Source organism: Panthera tigris, chromosome A2 (assembly GCF_018350195.1).
Source record: "Panthera tigris isolate Pti1 chromosome A2, P.tigris_Pti1_mat1.1, whole genome shotgun sequence".
Classification (NCBI taxonomy): Eukaryota; Metazoa; Chordata; class Mammalia; order Carnivora; family Felidae; genus Panthera; species Panthera tigris.
The window spans coordinates 13971149-13989520 of NC_056661.1; the positions used below are offsets into that span (position 1 = coordinate 13971149).

General features: G+C 55.9%; 1 protein-coding gene across 10 annotated transcripts in view; it reads left to right on the forward strand.

The window, feature by feature from the left end:
• CRTC1 (CREB regulated transcription coactivator 1) overlaps positions 1-18372 on the forward strand; it is a 71338-nt gene that overhangs the window by 22843 nt on the left and 30123 nt on the right. The window contains exon 1 of one of the 10 annotated variants that reach the window (XM_042978642.1): positions 14491-14931. The exons of the other annotated variants lie outside the window; for them this stretch is intronic. Within the exon in view, the coding sequence (XP_042834576.1) occupies positions 14863-14931 (69 nt within the window). The 5' untranslated portion in view covers positions 14491-14862. Of the gene's footprint in view, positions 1-14490; positions 14932-18372 lie in introns of those variants that run through there. 10 annotated transcript variants of the gene reach the window in all.

Here is an 18372-nt window from a genome sequence, read left to right on the forward strand (position 1 = left end):
CACTCCGCACGATGTTTCCGAGGTTCATCCCCATTGTAGCGTCTCTCAGAGCTTCATTCCTTTTCATGGCTGAATAAATACGTCCCGTTGTACGGATGGACTGTGTTCTGTTTATCTGTTCTTCCATCGATGGACCCCTGGGTTGTTTCCATCTTTTGGCTGCTGTGAGCACGTGTGTGGACGTGTGGATGTAGACATTAGTCTTTATTTTGTTGTGATGTGTACCGAGGAGTGGAATTGCCGTGTCCTGTGGTAACTCAGTTTAACTTGTTCCAGAACCTCCAAACTGGGGTCGGGTTTTATTTTAAGTAGGATGGCAACCTACTGGTGTGTTTAAAACAGGAGGGTGAGGTGACTTGAATGTAATTAATCGAGAAAAGGAAAGGAAGGGCTCCTGGCAGCCGTGTGCAGAGAAGGCTTTCGGGCAGGAGAACTGGGGAGGAGGCTGTGTGGGTGTCCTGGTGTGACATGACACGGACTGGGACCAGGGAGAGGGTCACACACGGCCCTGGAGGTTGAGCTGCTGGGATTTTCTCACAGAAGTGACAAGGGGGAGAGGGAGAGGGGGGTCTGAGGAGACTCTGCAGTGTCCCCCTGCCAGGGCCTCAGCTCCCCAGTCCAGCACTCAGGCCTTGCTCCAGACTGTCCTGGCTATCCCTGTGGCCCGACCTCTTCACAGTCTCTCTGCCATGTCACCTGTCCAGCCACCGGAGCCACCAGTGGTCTCTTCCCCATAAGACCATGGTGTTCACCTTTCTGAATCCTTGTCTTTGCTTTCTCTTCCCTGGGGGGCATGGCCTTGGACAGGTCACAGTTACTCCATGGTGAGGCCTATTGTGGGAAGTGTCCACTGGACCACACACACACACTTCTGTGCAGGGCCCACGTCACCAAGCCGAGCATGTGGTCTGAGGGCGGTGAGGCAGTGAAGGGGCCAACCCTGCCCTGTCCCCATGCCTGGAGCAGTTGCTGCCCAGGATATGTGGGGGCTTGGGGGGCTCAGGGCAGGCACCCAAGGGGCACAGAGTGGGTCTGGACCACAAAATGGCTCTCATTGTTATTATGTAACTCCATAGTTGTGCTATCTCTAAAAAATGGAGCATAAAGCTATTTTGGGCCCATGGTAATGAGGGCATCTCGCTTTTGTCTTATCTTCCCGGGGCCCCTGCCAGCCATCCTGGGGGGAGGCAGCATTGAAGGAGCTGCTCGCAAGAGGTGGTTTCAACCCAGAACCCGAGCAAGGCCGTGTGTCAGCATGTGGATGCCATTTTCGAAAGGCATTTGTTTGCCATCAGCCCAAGGCAGCTGCTGGCAGACCGCCCTGTGGCACCTGTGATACCGGAGGCCCGCGGGCTCTGACCCCCTGGCAAGAGAAGTGCTGACTTCCTTGCCGAGTCTGGGACCCCACTCCCCCGAGGCACGTCGGGCCCCTGTCAGAAACTCAGCCTGAGGTTTTCAAGGTGGGACGCAGGACCTGTTACGGAGGCAGGTGTCCCTGTCTGGCTCCCTGCCTGGGCTGAGGGGCCGCTTGCTTCTCGTGACCGGCGTTCCGGCTGGTGATTTGTGTTACCCAGTTGGTGGCGAGATTCGGCATCAGGCTGCAAGGGGTCTGTTCCCTCGGCTACAGGTAGAGACGTGTGCTCGCCCGCTGCAGGGGCTGCGTTCACCGAGGGGCGTGTTCAGAGTCAGGGCGGAGAAATGACACGTTTCAGAGTTTTCTCTACACGTGCATGGGTAGGGTCTTGTGCCCATCTTAGTGTCCTGGGGCCGCCGTAACAAATAACCACCAAGCGGGGGGCTTAAACCACACAAGCGTATTCTCTCACAGTTCTGGAGGCCAGAGGTCCCAAATCAAGGTGTTGGCAGGGCCGCACTCCCTCTGAAGGTTCCCTCGGGGAAGACCCTTCCTTGCCTCTTGCAGCTTCCGGGAGCTGTGGCGTTCCTCGGCTTGTGGCTGCTCCACCGCAATCTCTGCCTCTGCCTCCGCCTCCAAATGGTCTTCTCCTTGTGTGTCCGTGTGTCTGTGTCAGCCTCTCCTCCTCTTCTACGGACACCAGTCAGTCATAGGATTAGGGCCCACTCGACTCCTACGTGATCTTGTCTTAACGTCCTCTTCAAAGACGTCTCCAAATAAGGTCACATTCCCATGTGTACAGGGGTTAGGAGGTGGATGCATATTTTGGGATGACACCGTTCAGCCCACTGCAGACCCTCTGCCAGGCAGGTCCCTTGGCCATCAGCGAGGCTCCAGCTCCCCTAGAGGTGCAGTGATGTACCCCACCTTACATTCAAGCACACGAGTGTACCTGGGTCACGGTGAGGCCAGGGGCTCAGCTGAAGGTGGGTGGGGGTCTCTAGTGTTTGGGCGCAGAGCTGTGGGTTTTGTGGACGTGCACGGCGGGCCCCTGGTGTCTGTGCATAGGCTTTCCGTGTCCCAGGCACCGTGTGACACTTCTTGTGTGAGAATCCTACTGACCGCCCCACCATCTTGCCAGGGAGGCACTCCCGGCCCCATGTTGCAGCTGGGGAAACTGAAGTCAAGTGATTACGAACTGGGCTGTGCTCCACAGACACGGGCCATGTGTCCGCTCGGCACCCCCTTCCCCAGCAGCCTTACAGCAACCCCGGTGGAGGAGGTTGCATGGTGTCCCCCAAACATATATGTCCAGGTTCTAACCCCTAGAATATGTGATGGAAAAAAGGTCTTTGAGGATGTGACTAAGTTGAATATCTGGAGATGAGATCATCTGGAGTAGGGCGGGCCCTGAATCCAGTGACTTGTGTCCTTCTAAGAAGGCCACATGAGGACAGAGGCAGAGATTACAGTGATGCAGCCACAAGCCAAGAAACACCAAGGATGGCCAAGAGCCACCAATGTTTAAACCGAGATAAAATGCACCATTTTGAAGTGAACAGTTCAGTGGCATTTAGTATATTCACGGTGGTGTTGTAGCCATGTCTGGCTAGTTACAGATTTTCTTCACTCCGAAAGGAAACCTCGTCACCATTAGTAGTCACTCCCCGCTCCCCCTACCTCTTCGCTCTTAGCCCCTGGCACCCACTAATCTACTTTCTGTCCCTACGGATTTGCCTGTTCTGGACATTTCATATAAATGAATCATACACCGCGTGGCCTTTTGTGTCTGGCTTCTTTCACTCGGCACGATGTTTTTGAGGCTTACCCGTGTTGTAACGTGAGTCAGTGCTTCCTTCCTTTTTATGGCCGAGTGATACTCCACTGTATGGACGGACCATGTTTTATTTACCCCTTCGTTGTTGGGTTGCTTCTGCCTTTGGGCAGTTACGAATGGTTCTACAGTTTATACATTGGTTTCGTTCTGACGTTCAGTCTCCCCACATCTATCCCCGTCTGCCCCAGTCCTCCTGCCCCAGGAGCCCCTGTGAGCCAGGAATGGATGCGAGAGGCCCTGGGAAGGGCAGGCGTCCATCCTACCAAGGCCAGCAAGTGTAGAGCTCTACCCAGCTGTGGGGCTGTCTGGCCCCTGGGGACGTGTAGCGCCACCACACTGCAGTTTAAAGTGTCCGATGTTTGTGATGTGGCAGGTGTGGGGCAGCGTTCCCAGCAATAGGCTTGGTGCCGGCTGCACAGGGGACCTTGTGGGGAACCCTGGGGCATGTGCTTATCTGTTTGGTGTTTCCTGCCTTACGGCCCTTTGGAGTTGGGGATGCCTAAAAGAGCTGTGAGCTCTGGATGGTCAGAGGGGCTCCTGAGGAGGAAGGATGCAGGGCCCAGATGGAGTGAGAGGGTTGCCACCTGGCCGCCATCCCCTCAGAACCCCTGGAAGGCAGGACGTGAGTCAGTGCATCAACAGTAATGACATCCAGCATCACCTGGAGGGAAGCACAGACAGGCCTGTGGCGGCATTCTCAGGGCCCCCTCGTCCACCACTTTGCAGGAGGAGCGTCTGAGATGACGAGGTAGTGACAGCTGTTAGGTCTTGGGCTGGGGTGGAGGTATGTTGTTTTTTGTGCTTGCTGGAATTCAATTTCATTTTCACATGAAAAGAAAGAGGTAATGAGGTGCTCTCTGTGCTTGGGGCGGGGAGGGTGGGGAGAGTGGGTTTCCTGGTATGAGGTTGGGGTTCAGAGACCGCTCACTTGGCCTCAGCTTCCCCTGGGAAGGGGAGATGGTGGGCATCTGTCCCGGCTCAGGGGAGCCGTGGTTTGCACGTCCTGGGCTTGCTGTGACAAGGACCAGAGACCGGAGTGGGGGTGGGGGGTGGGGAGGGGTGGGGACGTTGGGGCTTAAAACAGCAGGAGTTTATTCTCCCACCGTTCTGGAGGCCAGAAACCTGAAGTCAGGGTGTCAGCAGGGCCCTGCTGTCTCTGAAGGCTCTAGGGGAGGATCCTTCCTGGCCTCTCCAGCTCCTGGGGGCTCTGGTGTTCCTTGGCTTGTGACATGTGACCCCAGTCTCTACTTCCATCTCCACATGGCCTCGTCCCTGTGTGTCTCGTATAAGGACACTTGTCATTGGTTGAGTGCCCACCCACACAACACAGGAAGATTTCTTCATCCCATGATACTTAATTTATATCTGTAAAGATTGTTTTTCTGAATAAAGTCAAAGTCCCAAGTTGCAGGGGTGGGGATGTGGACAGAAGCTTTCAAGGATACAAGTGAACCCACTGCATGTACCTGAGTTGACCCACATCGAGTGCTTACATGACACCCACATGAAGCAGGGGGAGGCATTGGCTGGATCTTGCTCTTACTGTGTTCCTGACTGTTGCCTACCCACCCCCCAACTCACATTGCCTTATAGTTACCCGTCCCTCCCATCCTAGTGCCCTTTTTGGGGAGAGGGCTACCCAGAGCGTGGGGTGCCCCTCTGTCCTGACTGCACCAGGCAGATGTCTGTGAGCAATTGTCCATGTGTGAGATCACCCACCACTCCCTAGGCCCCTCAGCCTGAATAGGGAGAACTTCCTCTCTAAACTCTGTGGGGCCTCTGCACCCCAAGTACCGCCTTCCCAGCTCCATCCAACTGGCGTGTCCCTCCCCATGGTCTCTAGGGAGCCTTCTCCATTCTCACAGGACCCCTCACTGTCCAGATCATTGCAATGGCTTATTTTTGGGTTTGTGTCAGTCTCTGTCCTGGGGGGATAACATGGAGTGTTGGGCCCCACTTTGAACTCAAGTGGCCTCTGTCACCCCTGTTACATGGTTCTCCACAGCCCTTCTTTTGTTCTGGAGAATTCCTTTCCTGTTACAGGGGGCATTTATGGGGCTGCTGGCTACCCTGCTCTCCCGCCTGGCCCCCTGTACTTCAGTGTCCGGCCCCACTAGGGGATGTCCTGGGATGGGGGCGGCCCAGCCTTTTCCTCGGTTTGCCTGTGCCCGCGTGGACTGATCTCAGCAGAGGGCGCTTTCCCTACCATCCATCTCCAGCTCGGGGGGGCATGTCCTCTGCACTTCTCCAGAGTAGAGGCTACGCCCTGGCTTGGCCTGATCCTGCAGCAGCACAGTTTAGCTCCTTGCTCTGACGACTGATGATGCAGGAACATCTTTGCGCATAAATCTGTTATTTGGACGATCTCCCTCAGGAGAGCTTCCCAGAAGTGGGATTACTGGGTCAGAGGGCAGGAACGTTGTTCAGGCTCCATACGGACCCTGCCAAATGACTCCGCAGATGCTGCTGACCACCTGCCTGTCAAGATCCCAGTTGTTTCTGCTGTGGCTGATGTGTGCTGGGTGGATCCCTGTGCCACCTGGCTTCACCCCTCAGCTCTCAGGTGACAGTGGGAGAAACGGAGACTCAGGAGGGGAGAGTGCCACCTGGGGGCCCAAGGGCTATGGGAGAAAGACTGGGGCTTGAGCTTTAAGGTGTGGCCATTGTGGGAGGTTCTTAGCATGGGACCTCTGTAGGTCCCGCCCCACCCCCCCGATTTATGTCCAGCCAGAACCTGTGAATGAGACCTTTATGGAGATAGGATCTTTCAGATGTCATCAAGTCAGCATGAGGTCCTCCTGGAGTAGGATGGGCCCTAAATCCAGAGACTGGTGTCCTTACAAGAAGACAAAACAGGGACACACAGGCAGAAGGCCATGTGAAGATAGAGGTCAGGATTGGACTGGCGTGTCTATAAGCCCAGGAACACCGTGGGCTGCCAGCAGCCACCAGCAGCCAGATGAAAGAGGCCTGGGGCAGATTCTCCGTCAGAGCCTCCAGAAGGATCCAATCCTTCCCACACCTTGATTTCAGTCATCTGGCCTCTGGAATGGTGCGGGAATAAATTCCTGTTGTTTTAAGCTCTTTGGTTTGTGGTCATTTATTATGGCAGCCCCAGAAAACTTGTACAGTGTCCAAGAGTCGGGGTGGATGGAGAGAGCCTCTGGGGTCAGGGTTTCTGCTCTTGGAGAAGCACCCCATCCCCTGGTGCCCTGCCACCCACATTGTCCTGACACCCCTCTCTCTCCCCCCCACCCCTCTGTTACTAGGCAAGGAACTTTATTAACCTTGTTCGAAACTTTATTCCCAGGCTTCTTCAGCTTAATTAGCTGTACAGAATGAATTGTGGGTAAGCAAAACCCGGAAAGAGCTGCAGTGTCCAAGCGGTTTGGACTTAAAAATATCAGAGATCTAGATCTTATCAGCACCAGAAAGCAAATAACAGTAGAACGTAGTCATAACTGGCAGCTCCAAGTAACTTATTTAACCCTGATCTTCTTTAGAAGTTGACTTGATTGTGTTTGCCTCATTCTCGAAGCCCCTCTGGCCATGAGCCCCCTAGCCCTGTGACCTCCCCGGAGCCTCTTACTGGGCCAGGGCCGGGCAGGCCCTGGGAGGCCGGGAGAGCTTCCAGAAGTCACAGGTGAAGCCAGCTGCTGTTGGCCCTTTGGACGGGGCCTTGATGTGTGCCAGGGTCGGCCGCCTGTCTCCGGAGATGCTGGCCAACAATGAGCATGCGCCGTTGTGCTGTGGGAACCTGGCGCTCAGACAGATGGGGTGTGGGGTGGCTCTCATGTGCTGGTCATCCTGTCCCCTGTGGGGCAGTCGGCCTCCTCTCCCGTGGACACCATGATGTGGAACCAGGGGGAACAGATAATCTGAAATGTAAAAAGCCACCTCAGCAGTCCAGGGTCATCCATGGCCTCCACCAGATGACGGCAGCAGGCAGCCTGCATGTGCAGTTGGCTCTGCTGGCTGCACCGGGCTTTGCTTTTGGGCCGTGTGTGGACCCCGCAAAGTACCACCCCGTCTCCCACTTGGGGCCCTCACGCCTCCCCTGGGCCTGCCTGGCCTCGTACAAGGCAGAGGTGGGTGAGTGGCACTGGAGCCTCCTGGCCTGCTGTGCCTTGCCCCCTGTGGGTCCGACACTGATGTGCCGCAGCCCTGCAGTCGGTATGTGGGTGAGGGGCTGCGGCGGGGGGCAAGTCGTGCTGCCCGGGCCCTGCTCGCTGGATCCCACCCCGGCCCCGTAGGACGTGGTGCCCAGACACAGGCCAGAGGGAGGCATGTGTAGCCAGGGCTGGGCTCTGGTATTGGTCAGTTGCTCTACGTGGTGCGACCCCTAGGGTCTCGGGGGGGTGGGGTTGGTGTGAGGTCACGACGAGTGCTCCCACGAGCCGACAGGGAGCTGTGTCTTGGGGATGGCCCTTCTGCAGCTGCCACTGTGGTGAGCCACCCCTGCCTGGTGAGCCCACTGTGGTATCATCAGCCCCCGAGCTGCCAGCCGGGCATTCACCATCCCTTGTGCTGTCCTGGTCTAGGCTCCAGTGTCGCCCTCCCTGCCCTTCCACAGTGACTTCCTCCCAGAGCTGACCTGGCCTTGTCTTTTGTCCCTGTCTCCCTGGGCCTCCGCTTCTGCCCCTGCTGTTCCCTCTACCCGGACCCTTACTAGCTTGTTCTTTGAGGGTCCCCATGGTCGGCCCTCCCCAGCTGTTTAATTTTAGGGTCCTCACCTACCCTGGGCTTGGCTCTGATTGGCCCTGCCTCCCCCGGAGCCCCAGTGGGTTAGTTTTCTGGGGCTGCCATAGCAAAGAACCACAAACTGGGAAGTTTCAAACGACAGAAGTTTATTCTCTCACGGTTCTGGAGTCTAGAAGTCAAGATCAAGGCGTGGGCAGGGTTGGATCCTCCTGGGGACCCTGGAGGGGAATCTGTCCCAGACCTCTCTCCAGCTTCTGGTGGCTGCAGCAGTCCTTGGGGTTCCTTGGCCTGTGGCTGTGTCACCCCACTCTCCGCCTCCATCCTCATGTGGCCTTTTCCCTGTTTCTGTGTCCTCTTCTTTTTTCAAGACTTTTTGAAAAACTAATCTCCACACACAATGTGGGGCTTGAACTCACCACCCGAGATCAAGAGTCGCACGCTCTACCGACTGAGCCAGCCAGGTGCCCCTCTGGTAGTATGATTTAAGGACCTCCTTAAATCCGGGGTGTCCTTATCTCAAGAGTCTTACCTGATTACATTTGCAAAAACTATTTCCAAACAAGATCACACTCTGAGGTTCCGGGTGGGTGTGAATTTTGGGGGCCACTGGTCAGCCCAGTACAGGGGCTGAGCTGATTCACCTTGGGCTGTTCCTGCTTTGTCACATTCCCTTGCAGCCGCCCGAGATGCTGTCCAGCACTGTCGCCCATCTGCCAGCCCACGACCCTGGTGAGCAGGTGCATTATTTTGTATTTGGGCAACTGATTCTGGAAATGGTGCCCCGACTTTCCACCCATCGTGTCTTGGTAGCCCTGTAGCCCTGGAGGAGCACGCACTGCTTGTCACCCTCATCTCACTGACTCTTGGGCTCTCCAGGGCCAGGCCCCGAGAAGGTTTCTCCCCACAGGCCCCCCCCACCCGGGACCCTTGGGGCTCCTGCTGGGTCATTCCTGAGGCCCCTGGGCTTTGCCTGGGACTGACTGGCTGTGGGTGGTGTTCCCAGAGGACTCAGGCTGAGTTTTCCAATTCCAGATAATAGCTCTCCCCGGTCACTTCCTGGAGGTAGGCACTCATCCCTGAGGTGCCCACAGAGACCTGACAAGCAGGACCCCAGCTGTCTGGGCAAGCCGGCCCGCCGGACAGACACAGGCAGGCAACATATCCGTGAGAGGGTGCTGTGGACTGAATTGTGTCCCCTAAATTCACATTTATTAGAAGCCCTCATCTCCAGTGTGAGTGTGTGTGGAGATGGGGTCTGCAAGGAGGAAGTGACTAAGGTGAACTGGGGTCATAAGTGTGGGGTCCTGATCTAATAGGACAGGCGTCCTTATGAGAAGCGGAAGAGAGAGTTCTCTCCACCCACATGCACCACAGGGAAAGGCCGCGTGAGGACACAGGGAGAAGGGGAGAAGGGGGCCTTCTGCAAGCCAGCAGGAGGGCTCTCACAGAGACGGCACCCTGATCTCGGACTCCTGGCCTCCAGAACTGGGAGAAATAAGTGTCTGTTGTTTAAGCTGCCCAGTCTGTGGTATTTAGTTATGGTGGTCAGAGTTAACACAGAGGGTTATTTTAGAAGTAGGGGGTCAAGGAGAGCTTCTTGGGGGAAGTGATATTTGAGCTGAAACCTAAATGATGAGAAGGAGCTCCATGGAAGGTTCCAGAAAAGAATGAATTGGGTGCAAGGGTCCGGGGGCAGAAAACAGGGGAGGGCCTTGCGGGCCGCCCGTGGGAGGTTGAGATTTGCGGGAGAAAGACCCTGGCTTGTAACTGAGGCCCCTTCCTCTCGCTGAGTGACCTCGGGACAGGCCCATTGTGCTTCCTTTGGTGTTTCAGTTCCCCCACTTGCAAAATGGAGGTGAAGCCGTGTCTCCCCGTCTCAGAGCGGTTGCAAGTCCCCACCCAGGTCTGGCTCGCGGCCGGCTGGCAGGGCCGGGGTCTCCTTCACAGGGAAAGAGGCCCCCGTGAGCCAGCTGTGCTGCGCGCAGGCCCCGAGAGACCCTTCACACATCCCAGCCGGAACGTCTGTGCTCAACAACCGCCACCAACAAGGGAAACAAGACGTGCTCACAGAGGACCCTCTGATTCAGCCAGGGTTGGGAATTTGGCAGCGGCAACAGAGCCTGATTAAAGGCATTCCGAGGCGCACTCGGTGTTTGTGTATCTGGGTCTGTATTTACACTTTGGGAACGAGTGAGGAGGCAGCTGGGGAGTGTCTCAGTCGGCCAGGGGGCCGGGGGCAGGGGTGACTCAGCCTGGAATCCACGCTCGGCCACACGCCTGTGACGCTTTCATTCATTCCCTCATTCATTCAGCATTCCCTCCCGCGCCCAGCAGACGTTTGATGAGCAACTCCAGCGTACCAGCACGCTTCCGCGGGGCCAGCCTGGCGCTCCTCGCTGCTGCAGAGCCCTCTCGGCCGGCGGTGGGTGAGAGTGGGGCAGCAGCAGACTTACACGGAAATTAACTCTCAGCGTACCAAAGGCCTAAACGTAAGAACTGAATCTCTAAAACTCCTAGAAGGGAGCATAGGTGTAAATAGTCCCGGACCTGGATAAGGTGATGGGTTTTTAGACAGGACACTGAAAGTATAAGGCACAAAAGAAAAATAGACCAATTGGATTCTGTCAACATTAAAAATGTTTGTGTGTCAGAAGACCACGAGGAAAGTAACAAGACAACCCACAGAATGGGAGGAAATATTTGCAAACCACGTAGCCAACGAGAGATTAATATCCAGGATATATAAAGAACTCTTGGAACTCAACAAGAAAAAGACAGCCTAGTTTTGTTTTGTTTTGTTTTGTTTTGTTTAATGCTTATTTATTTACTTTGAGAGAGATAGAACATGAGCGAGGGAGGGGTGGAGAGAGAGAGAGGGAGAGAGAGAGAGAGAGAGAGAGAATGAGAATGAGAATCCCAAGCAGGCTCCACACTGTCAGCGCAGAGCCTGGCACTGGGCTCGAACCCATGAGTCTTGAGATCATGACCTGAGCCAAGATCAAGAGTCGGATGCTTAACTGAGTGAGCCACCCAGGCACCCCAACAGCCCGGTTTTAAAATGGGCGAAAGACTCAAATAGACGTTTCTGCAAAGGTGATACGCAGATGGCCAGTAAGTGCGTGCAAAGTTCCACACCATTAGTCATCGGGGAAATGCAACTCAAAACCACTACAAGAGACCACCTCACACTCATCAGGTGGCAGAAACCAAGTGTTGGTGAGGATGTGGAGAGATGGAAGTCTTGACCACTACTGGTGGGAATGTCAAATGGTGCAGTGGACGAGTCTGGCAGTTCCTGAACGAGATAGATACAGAATTACCATGTGACCCGGGCACTCCACTCCTAGCCATATACCTGGAGACTTGAATACAGGGATTCAAATAGACACGTGTACTCGCCTGTTCAATTCGCAGCAGCGCCAGTCAACAGTCACCAAAGGGCAGAAATGACCCAAATGTCCTTCAACAGCCGAACTGGTGGACGGAATGGGGTCCATCTGTATCATGGACTATAACTCGGCCACAAAAATGAACGGAGCACTGACACATGCTACAACATGGATAAACCTTAGAAACACTGGGCTGAGTGAGGGCGTCTGGCTGGCTCAGCCAGCGGAGTGAGTGACTCTTGATCTTGGGGTTATGAGTTTGAGCGCCACGTTGGGTATGACATTATTTTTTAAGAAACAAAACAAAAACAAAAACAAAAAAAACGTTGTGTTAAGTGAAAGAAGCCAGTCACAAAAAGCCACGTTATGTGATTCCACTTATGTGAAACGTCCGGAACAGGCAAATCCAGAGAGACTGAAGGCAGGTTGGTGGTTGCCACGGGGTGGGGGAGGGAGAGGAGGAGAGGGAATGACAGGTAACGGGATGGAGCCTCCTTTCGGGTTGATGGAAGTGTTCTGGACCTAGATGGAAGTGATGGTTGCGTATGACCTCATGTATAACATATAACTGTGTGCCACTGAATTGTACATGTTAAAATGGTTTATTTTACGTTATATTAATTTTACTTCGATAAAAAAGGTTCAGGAAGACAGAAAAAGCACTCGTGGGCCTTCTTGGTTTGGCACCTGTGCGTGCACAGCTGTCTCCCTCAGAACCCCAGGTTTCCGGTCCTTTCCAGAGAGGGCTGGGAGGCATGGGGAGCCATGGGAGAGATGGTGTGTCCCATGGACATGTGACATGAGTGGTCACACTGCGGGTCTCTCAGTGGCCACAGGGCAGGGGCTGAGAGTCCTTGGTTGGAGCGAGCGGCCCTTGGTTCTTCTTTCCCCGGGGTGACTCTGCCTGGGGTGTTTGGAGTCCATCCTCTGTGGCCTCAATGAGGTGTCCACAGCACACGTCACTTGAAGTCATCTGTGCAGTGTCGGGTCCCAGGTTGATGAGTGGAGCCCGGGAAGGGCTGTCTGCCCTCCCCAAATTCACTGCCTCGTGCCTGAGCTGAGACTGGGGAACCTCTTGGGGTCAGGCCTTGGAAGGAACCTGGAGGGACGTAGCCACACAGACTGGGGTATGCACACGTGTCAGGGAGCCGTGACCCCAGAAAACCCACTGGCAGCTCCACGTGACTCAGAATCACATCCTTTCAGGGGTTCTCGGGGGCTCCGTCCACGTGCCACCGTGGCTGCTGGGAGAACCTGCCAAAACTCTGGTCCCTTCGTCTCAGGGAGCATCCCCTACAGGTGGCCCATTCAGGGGCCTTTCTGCCGTTGGCAGCCTTCTGAAGGCTCCACCAGGGGAGGATTGAGGTGCAGGACTTTGGGCCAGGTGCGTGTACCTCCTGGGGTCTTGCTCTGTGCTCTGGTCCCCGAAGTGTCTTGCACTCGAGAAGGCGTTCACTCGCTACCTTCCTCGCGCGGGTGGTTCCTTGCCTGCGCACTTGGGCAGCTGGCCCTTCTCCCTTGGGCCTCAGTTTCCCTGAGAGGGGGCAGGTACTCCCCGTGTGGATGCAGGAGAAAAATCATCCCTGCCTGGGACTCTGAGTGCATCCGCCAACTGTTTCTATACTCACATGTTCATCCGGACAGCAGGTTCCTCGTGTGGATACCAAGCTCCTCCATTGTGCCAGGGTCCTTTGGGGTTGACGGTCTGACGAGAGGAGACAGGCAGTGCTCGATCAGGAGGTTTTGGACAGTGAACTGTGGAGGAGGTGATCCCCGTGGAGGTGGAGCTGAGGTGCGTAGTGTTGGGCTGACCCAGTGGAGGAGAAAGTGCCACTGCAAACAGCCTGAGGCATCGTCCTACTTGGCTGGTGGCGAGCAGAGGGCCAGACTGTGCAGGCCTTTTTTTGGTGAGAGGGGGAAACCAAGGTCTGCTCAGAGCACACAGCTCCTCCCTGGCCCTCGGCAGTATGGCCCCCAAGCCTGCTTGGCTTTGCAGGAGGACAGAGCTCAGCCTTCAGCATGCCCGCTCCCCTTAATCTCATTAGAAGGCCAGCCTGTTGCCATGGCAATTGCTGGGAGGGGTGGTGGGTGGGGGGAGCCAAGGCCAGCTTCATCTCGAGAGAGAGGACGGGAGGGGCTGGCAGGTGGGGGTGCATCTGCATCATCTGCAGGGCCCTGGAGGCCTGGGGGCTGCCCTGGAGAAGTGTCTGTGTTTGTCATGGCACACCTTCCCAGGGCTCCTGGCCGCCCCCGTTCCCCAGCTTTGTGGCTTCCACTCTGCCAGGGTTGAGGGGAGGCGTCCAGCAGGGGTGTGGGCATGGACAGAGGTGGGGGATGTGCGCGGTGCCCGAGGATCAGCAAGATGGGGCTGGGAGAGGCTGGAGAAGCCACCATTTACATAGGGCTCTGCACAGGGAATGGGTGTCAATGTGGGAGAGAGGGGAGAGGACTTTGTGTGGGCTAGTGGAGTGAGGTGTCCCAGGCCCAGGCTGTATCAGGAGGTGGGGGTGCCCTGCCTGGAAACGAGGGGCCCTGGGCCGAGGCAGGACCCAAAGGGGCTTTTTACAGAGAAGTTTGCGCTGGATCCCACCTTGACGGAGTCAGTGTGGGCTTGCGATTCATGCTCTGACTGGAAGCTTCGAGGAGCTGGTGTGCTCTCATCCCCGATGCCACGTGGCCTCTGACGCTCCGTGGTGCCAGCCACCTGCTGGTCTGCAGGGTCATGCAGGGGTTAAGTTCCAGGAGTAGAGTCTGTGCCCTCCTCAGTCGCCTCCAAGCTGGGTGACCTCGGACAGTCCCGTTGCCTGCCAAGCCTCACTTTTCACATCTGGAAAGTGGAGTGTGCTGGTTCTCCCCTCGGAGGACTTGTCTTAGGGCTGAATTGCGTCCCCCCAAAAGGTGTGTCTGTGTGTTTATCCCAGAACCTGGGAATGTGACCTTATTGGTAGGAGGGTCTTTGCAGATGCAATTAAGGGGCTCAAAATGAAATCATTTTTTTTAATGTTTATTTATTTATTTTGGGGGGGGGCATGCAAGCAAGCAGGGGAGGGGCAGAGAGGGAGAGAGAGAATCCCAAGCAGGCTCTACGCTGTCAGGGCAGAGCCAGATGTGGGGCTCGATCCCACGACCATGAGATCATGACCTGAGCCAAAGTCAAGAGTCCAACGCTTAACCGAATGAGTCACCCCGGCACCCCGAGATCATTCTTGATTAGGGTGGGGCCTGAATCTGGTGACAGATGTTAGAGAAAGGAGAGGGAGATTTGAGGCAGACACAGGGGGAGGCCACATGGGGACAAAGGCAGAGACCGAAGGAATGTGTGGCCACAAGCACAGGAACAACAGAGCCACCAGGGCCTGGGACAGACTCTCCCTTAGAGCCTCAAGAAGAAACCAACCCTGCCCACCCCTTGACTTTGCACTTCTACCCCCTAAACTGTGAGAGGGTAAATTCCTATTGTTTTAAGCTACCCTGTTTCAAGCCACCTTGTTTGTGGTCAGTTGTTATGGTAGCCCCGGGACACGGAAGGTAGGACTCATGTGATAGCAAGTGTGCTGAGACTTGGGAAGGGCTCTGTGCCCATGAGGGGGGCTCAGGGACCCCTGGGGTGCCATCGGAAATGCTTGGAGTGGGAAGATGCTGAGCACAAGGTAGCCGAGGTCTGCACTGTGCTTCCTGGCCATCCATCGTGGCCCTGCTGGCCTCAGCCCTGAGATACCTCTGACCCCAGGGCCTGATGCTGCTTGGTCAGTTGGTTCAAACCTGAGAGCAAGAGGGTTTGAGAGGCCTGGTCTTGGAATATTGTTCTGGAAGGACCAGTGATGGTAGGAGGTGAGGCAGACATGTGGCAGTACTTACTGGAGGTCCAGCATGACTACACAGAGGCCTGGCACTGGACACAGTGTGACCAGCAGACCATGAGTCTTGGGTACCTGCTGTCTGGTGGAGACCAGAGGGAGTGGTGGACAGGGTCAAGGGCATTTCCAATACGGCAAACACTATTAGACGAATTGGGAGGCTTTACATGAGTGGGGTCTGGGTCATCCAGGGGTGCTGCCCCACTGTCACTTTCTTAATTTTGCCCCAGTAAGGCAGGAGGATGGCTTTTAGGGAAAGCTGGGTGAGGGATGTTGGGGAACTGTGTACCACCTTTGCAGGTTTTCTGTAAATCTAAAACTTCTACAATGAAAACTTTATTAAAAACAACAAAAACAGGGGCACCTGGGTGGCTCAATTAAGTGTCCGATTCTCGATTTCGGCCTACATCATGATCTCATGGTTCCGTGGGTTCAAGCTCCATGTTGGGCTCTGTGCTGGCAGCGTGGAGCCTGCTTGTGATTCTCTGTCTCTCTGTCTCTCTCTGTCTCTCTCCCCCCTCCCTCCCCACATACCCTCACTTGCACTCTGTCTCTCTCAAAATAAACTTAAAAAACCAGAGGCTGATGTGATAGTGACTGGGGTGGGGGGACTGCTCCTTGAGTGGGGTGTCAGGGAGGCCCTGTGGGATGGGCATGGAAGGGGGGCCATCACAGGCCAAGGCCCTGGGGGTGTACAAACTCAGGGTGCTTTGGGACCAAGGAGTGGGGAGAGCAGAGGTCGGGCTATGGCAAAAGCATGGGTAATGGGGTACCCACACACCCTCAGCCTAGGCTCTCTACATCTGGAATGGGGTCCACTCATAATCGGGGAGCCTGGGCTCAGACCCTGGGCTATCATCTGACCCACAGGCCATAAGCAGGGAGGAACCCTGGGAGATGCAGGTCTCCTGTTGTAGCAGGTGGCCTCCAGCATATGACAGCCTTGTCTGGGCCTCAGTTCGCTGTCTGCACTGCCCTTTTCCAACAGCCATGAGGATGAGGTAGGGGGAGAAGAAGGCATCCAAGCCCTATTTTGACCTTGAGCCTCTAATACTTTGGGGAGTTGTGTTGGCCTTCTGAAAAGCCCTACGTGCCTCCAGATGGGCTGTCCCCTGGCTTGTGAAAGGCAGCCCCTGGGAGCAGGAACAGTGGTATTCATTGATTCACTAACGTGTTCATACATTGTTTGTTCCATGAGCAGGTGCTGCTGAGCGACAGGCCCTGGCTTGGATGCTGGGTTTATAGAGCTCTTTTGGCGAGGTCAGGGGCAAGTGCCGTTGTGGGGACATGGAGTGAGGGCTGCTGTGTGGAAGGACGCATGAGAGACTGGCTTGGCAACAGGAAGAGGCATGAGCTTTAACATTCAGCAGCACATCAGGTCCTGCCTGATGGTTTCACTCTGCTGTTTTTCCTTCCTTTGCACCCTCTGAGGCAGCAGGTCCTTGGGGCAGAGCCCTAGGCTGGCATCTTCTCACCTCAGTACTCTGCTCCTTGGAGTTCCTGGCCAGGCACAGGAGGGCAGGCAGCTCTTGCAAAGTGAGGGGGTCCCCAAGACCACACTCAGGTCAACTGGGAGGATGGACTCAGGATTCACCAGAAGCTGTTACACTCACAGTGACGGTTTATTAAGAGTGAAAGGACAGATTACAGTCAGCAGAGGAAGGGGTGTCTGGGGTGGTATCCAGGAGCGTTCCATGCATGGAACTTCCAGTCGTCCCCTCTCTGTGGGGTCGTGCGGTCAGCTTGTACTTTTCCCAGCACCAACGTGTGAACAACACGCATGGTGTACTGCCAGCCACGGGTGCTCCCCTGAGCCTCGGTGTCCAGGGTTTTTACTGGACTCACAGGGACCTGGCTGACTGCCACATGGGTGACCTCCACGTCTAGTCCTCGCAGAGGGCGAGCTGGTTCCACATGGCGCAAGATCCTACATCACACTGTTGGCATAGACCACCCGGTGTGGCCCAAGACCGCAGGCAAACAAAGATAGTCCTGCCAGGCAGGATGTTCAGAGGGCTTCCGCCTCCCAGGAGCTGGGGACAAAGGTCAGACTTCTCTAGGCCTTTTCTACATAGCCAATATGCAACCAAGGACAGGCACAAGGTCCCCCAAAGGAAGAGCAGGGCCCCACACAGCTTCTACTCCAAACCCAGAGGCTGTACTCCAAAGCCTGACAGTCCTATAGCAAAGGGGAGTTGGGTGGGGAGGCCAGTGCTGGAAAGAAAGACTCAGATAGAGGTGGGGCCTGGAAGGGCTGGTGTTGCAGCAGCATGTGAGTCAAGAGCATCCTGTCAGTTCCCAGTCCTGTAGATCATCCCCAACGCCAGGCTCTCTAGAGGCCTGGAACATGGCAGCTTTGTGGAGTGCTTGGACAGGATGCTAGGGTCCCAGAGCTGGCAGCTCAGCCTGTGACAAAAATGCATGTAGTGTAAGCACTTCTGTGTCACATGCCATGCATTCCTACACACTCTTGGACAACTAGGGAGGGGGAAACCAAGGCCAAGAAGGGGGCCACATGGTTCTTGAGAGGTGGGTGCAATGCAGGCTTCTGCCATAAGGCTCAGACACAAGGAAGCATGTGGAGTGTCTTGGATCTGAGATGACTTGTGCCTAGGCGGGAGTGGGGGCCCCCTGTATTTAGTCTCCCTCTCCCCCTGGCTGGGGGCTGGCCTGTTTCATCTTGCATGACTGTGGGGTGAGAGGGACGCAGCGGGGTATTCACGGTGAGCGTCTCCAGCCTTTGGAGACAGAGCCTGGGCTGGGCCCCGCAGACCCCAAGAACCACCCGCGAAGGATGGAACAAGGTCATTCTCCCTTCTGACCCCACCACAGCTTGCAGGAAACAGCTGTTTACCTGGGTGAGGTGCTCTGCTGGGCGGGCGGCCAGTTCCTGAGCCTCACTTCCCTCTCCAGTATCCCAGGCCCCCCAGGAAGCAGGGGCCGGCGTGGGAGAGCGGGGCGGCGCGGGCAGCCAGCTCACGGAGCTCTGCCAGGAGCTGTTTGTGAAGGAACGTGAGCCGGCCTTGTTGTGTACACAGTGTCGACCCTAGCAACCGCCCCAGCCGGGGCCGGAGCAGACGCCCACCCTCCCCGCATGCCCAGCCACCAACCCTCGGACATGACGTCTGTCTCCCAGAGCCGGCGTGACAGGCGTCGTGGACCTTCAGCCTTCAGTCCTGGGGGCCGTGAGTGGCACTGACCATGTCAGGGGCATCTGCTGTTATTCCCAGGAAA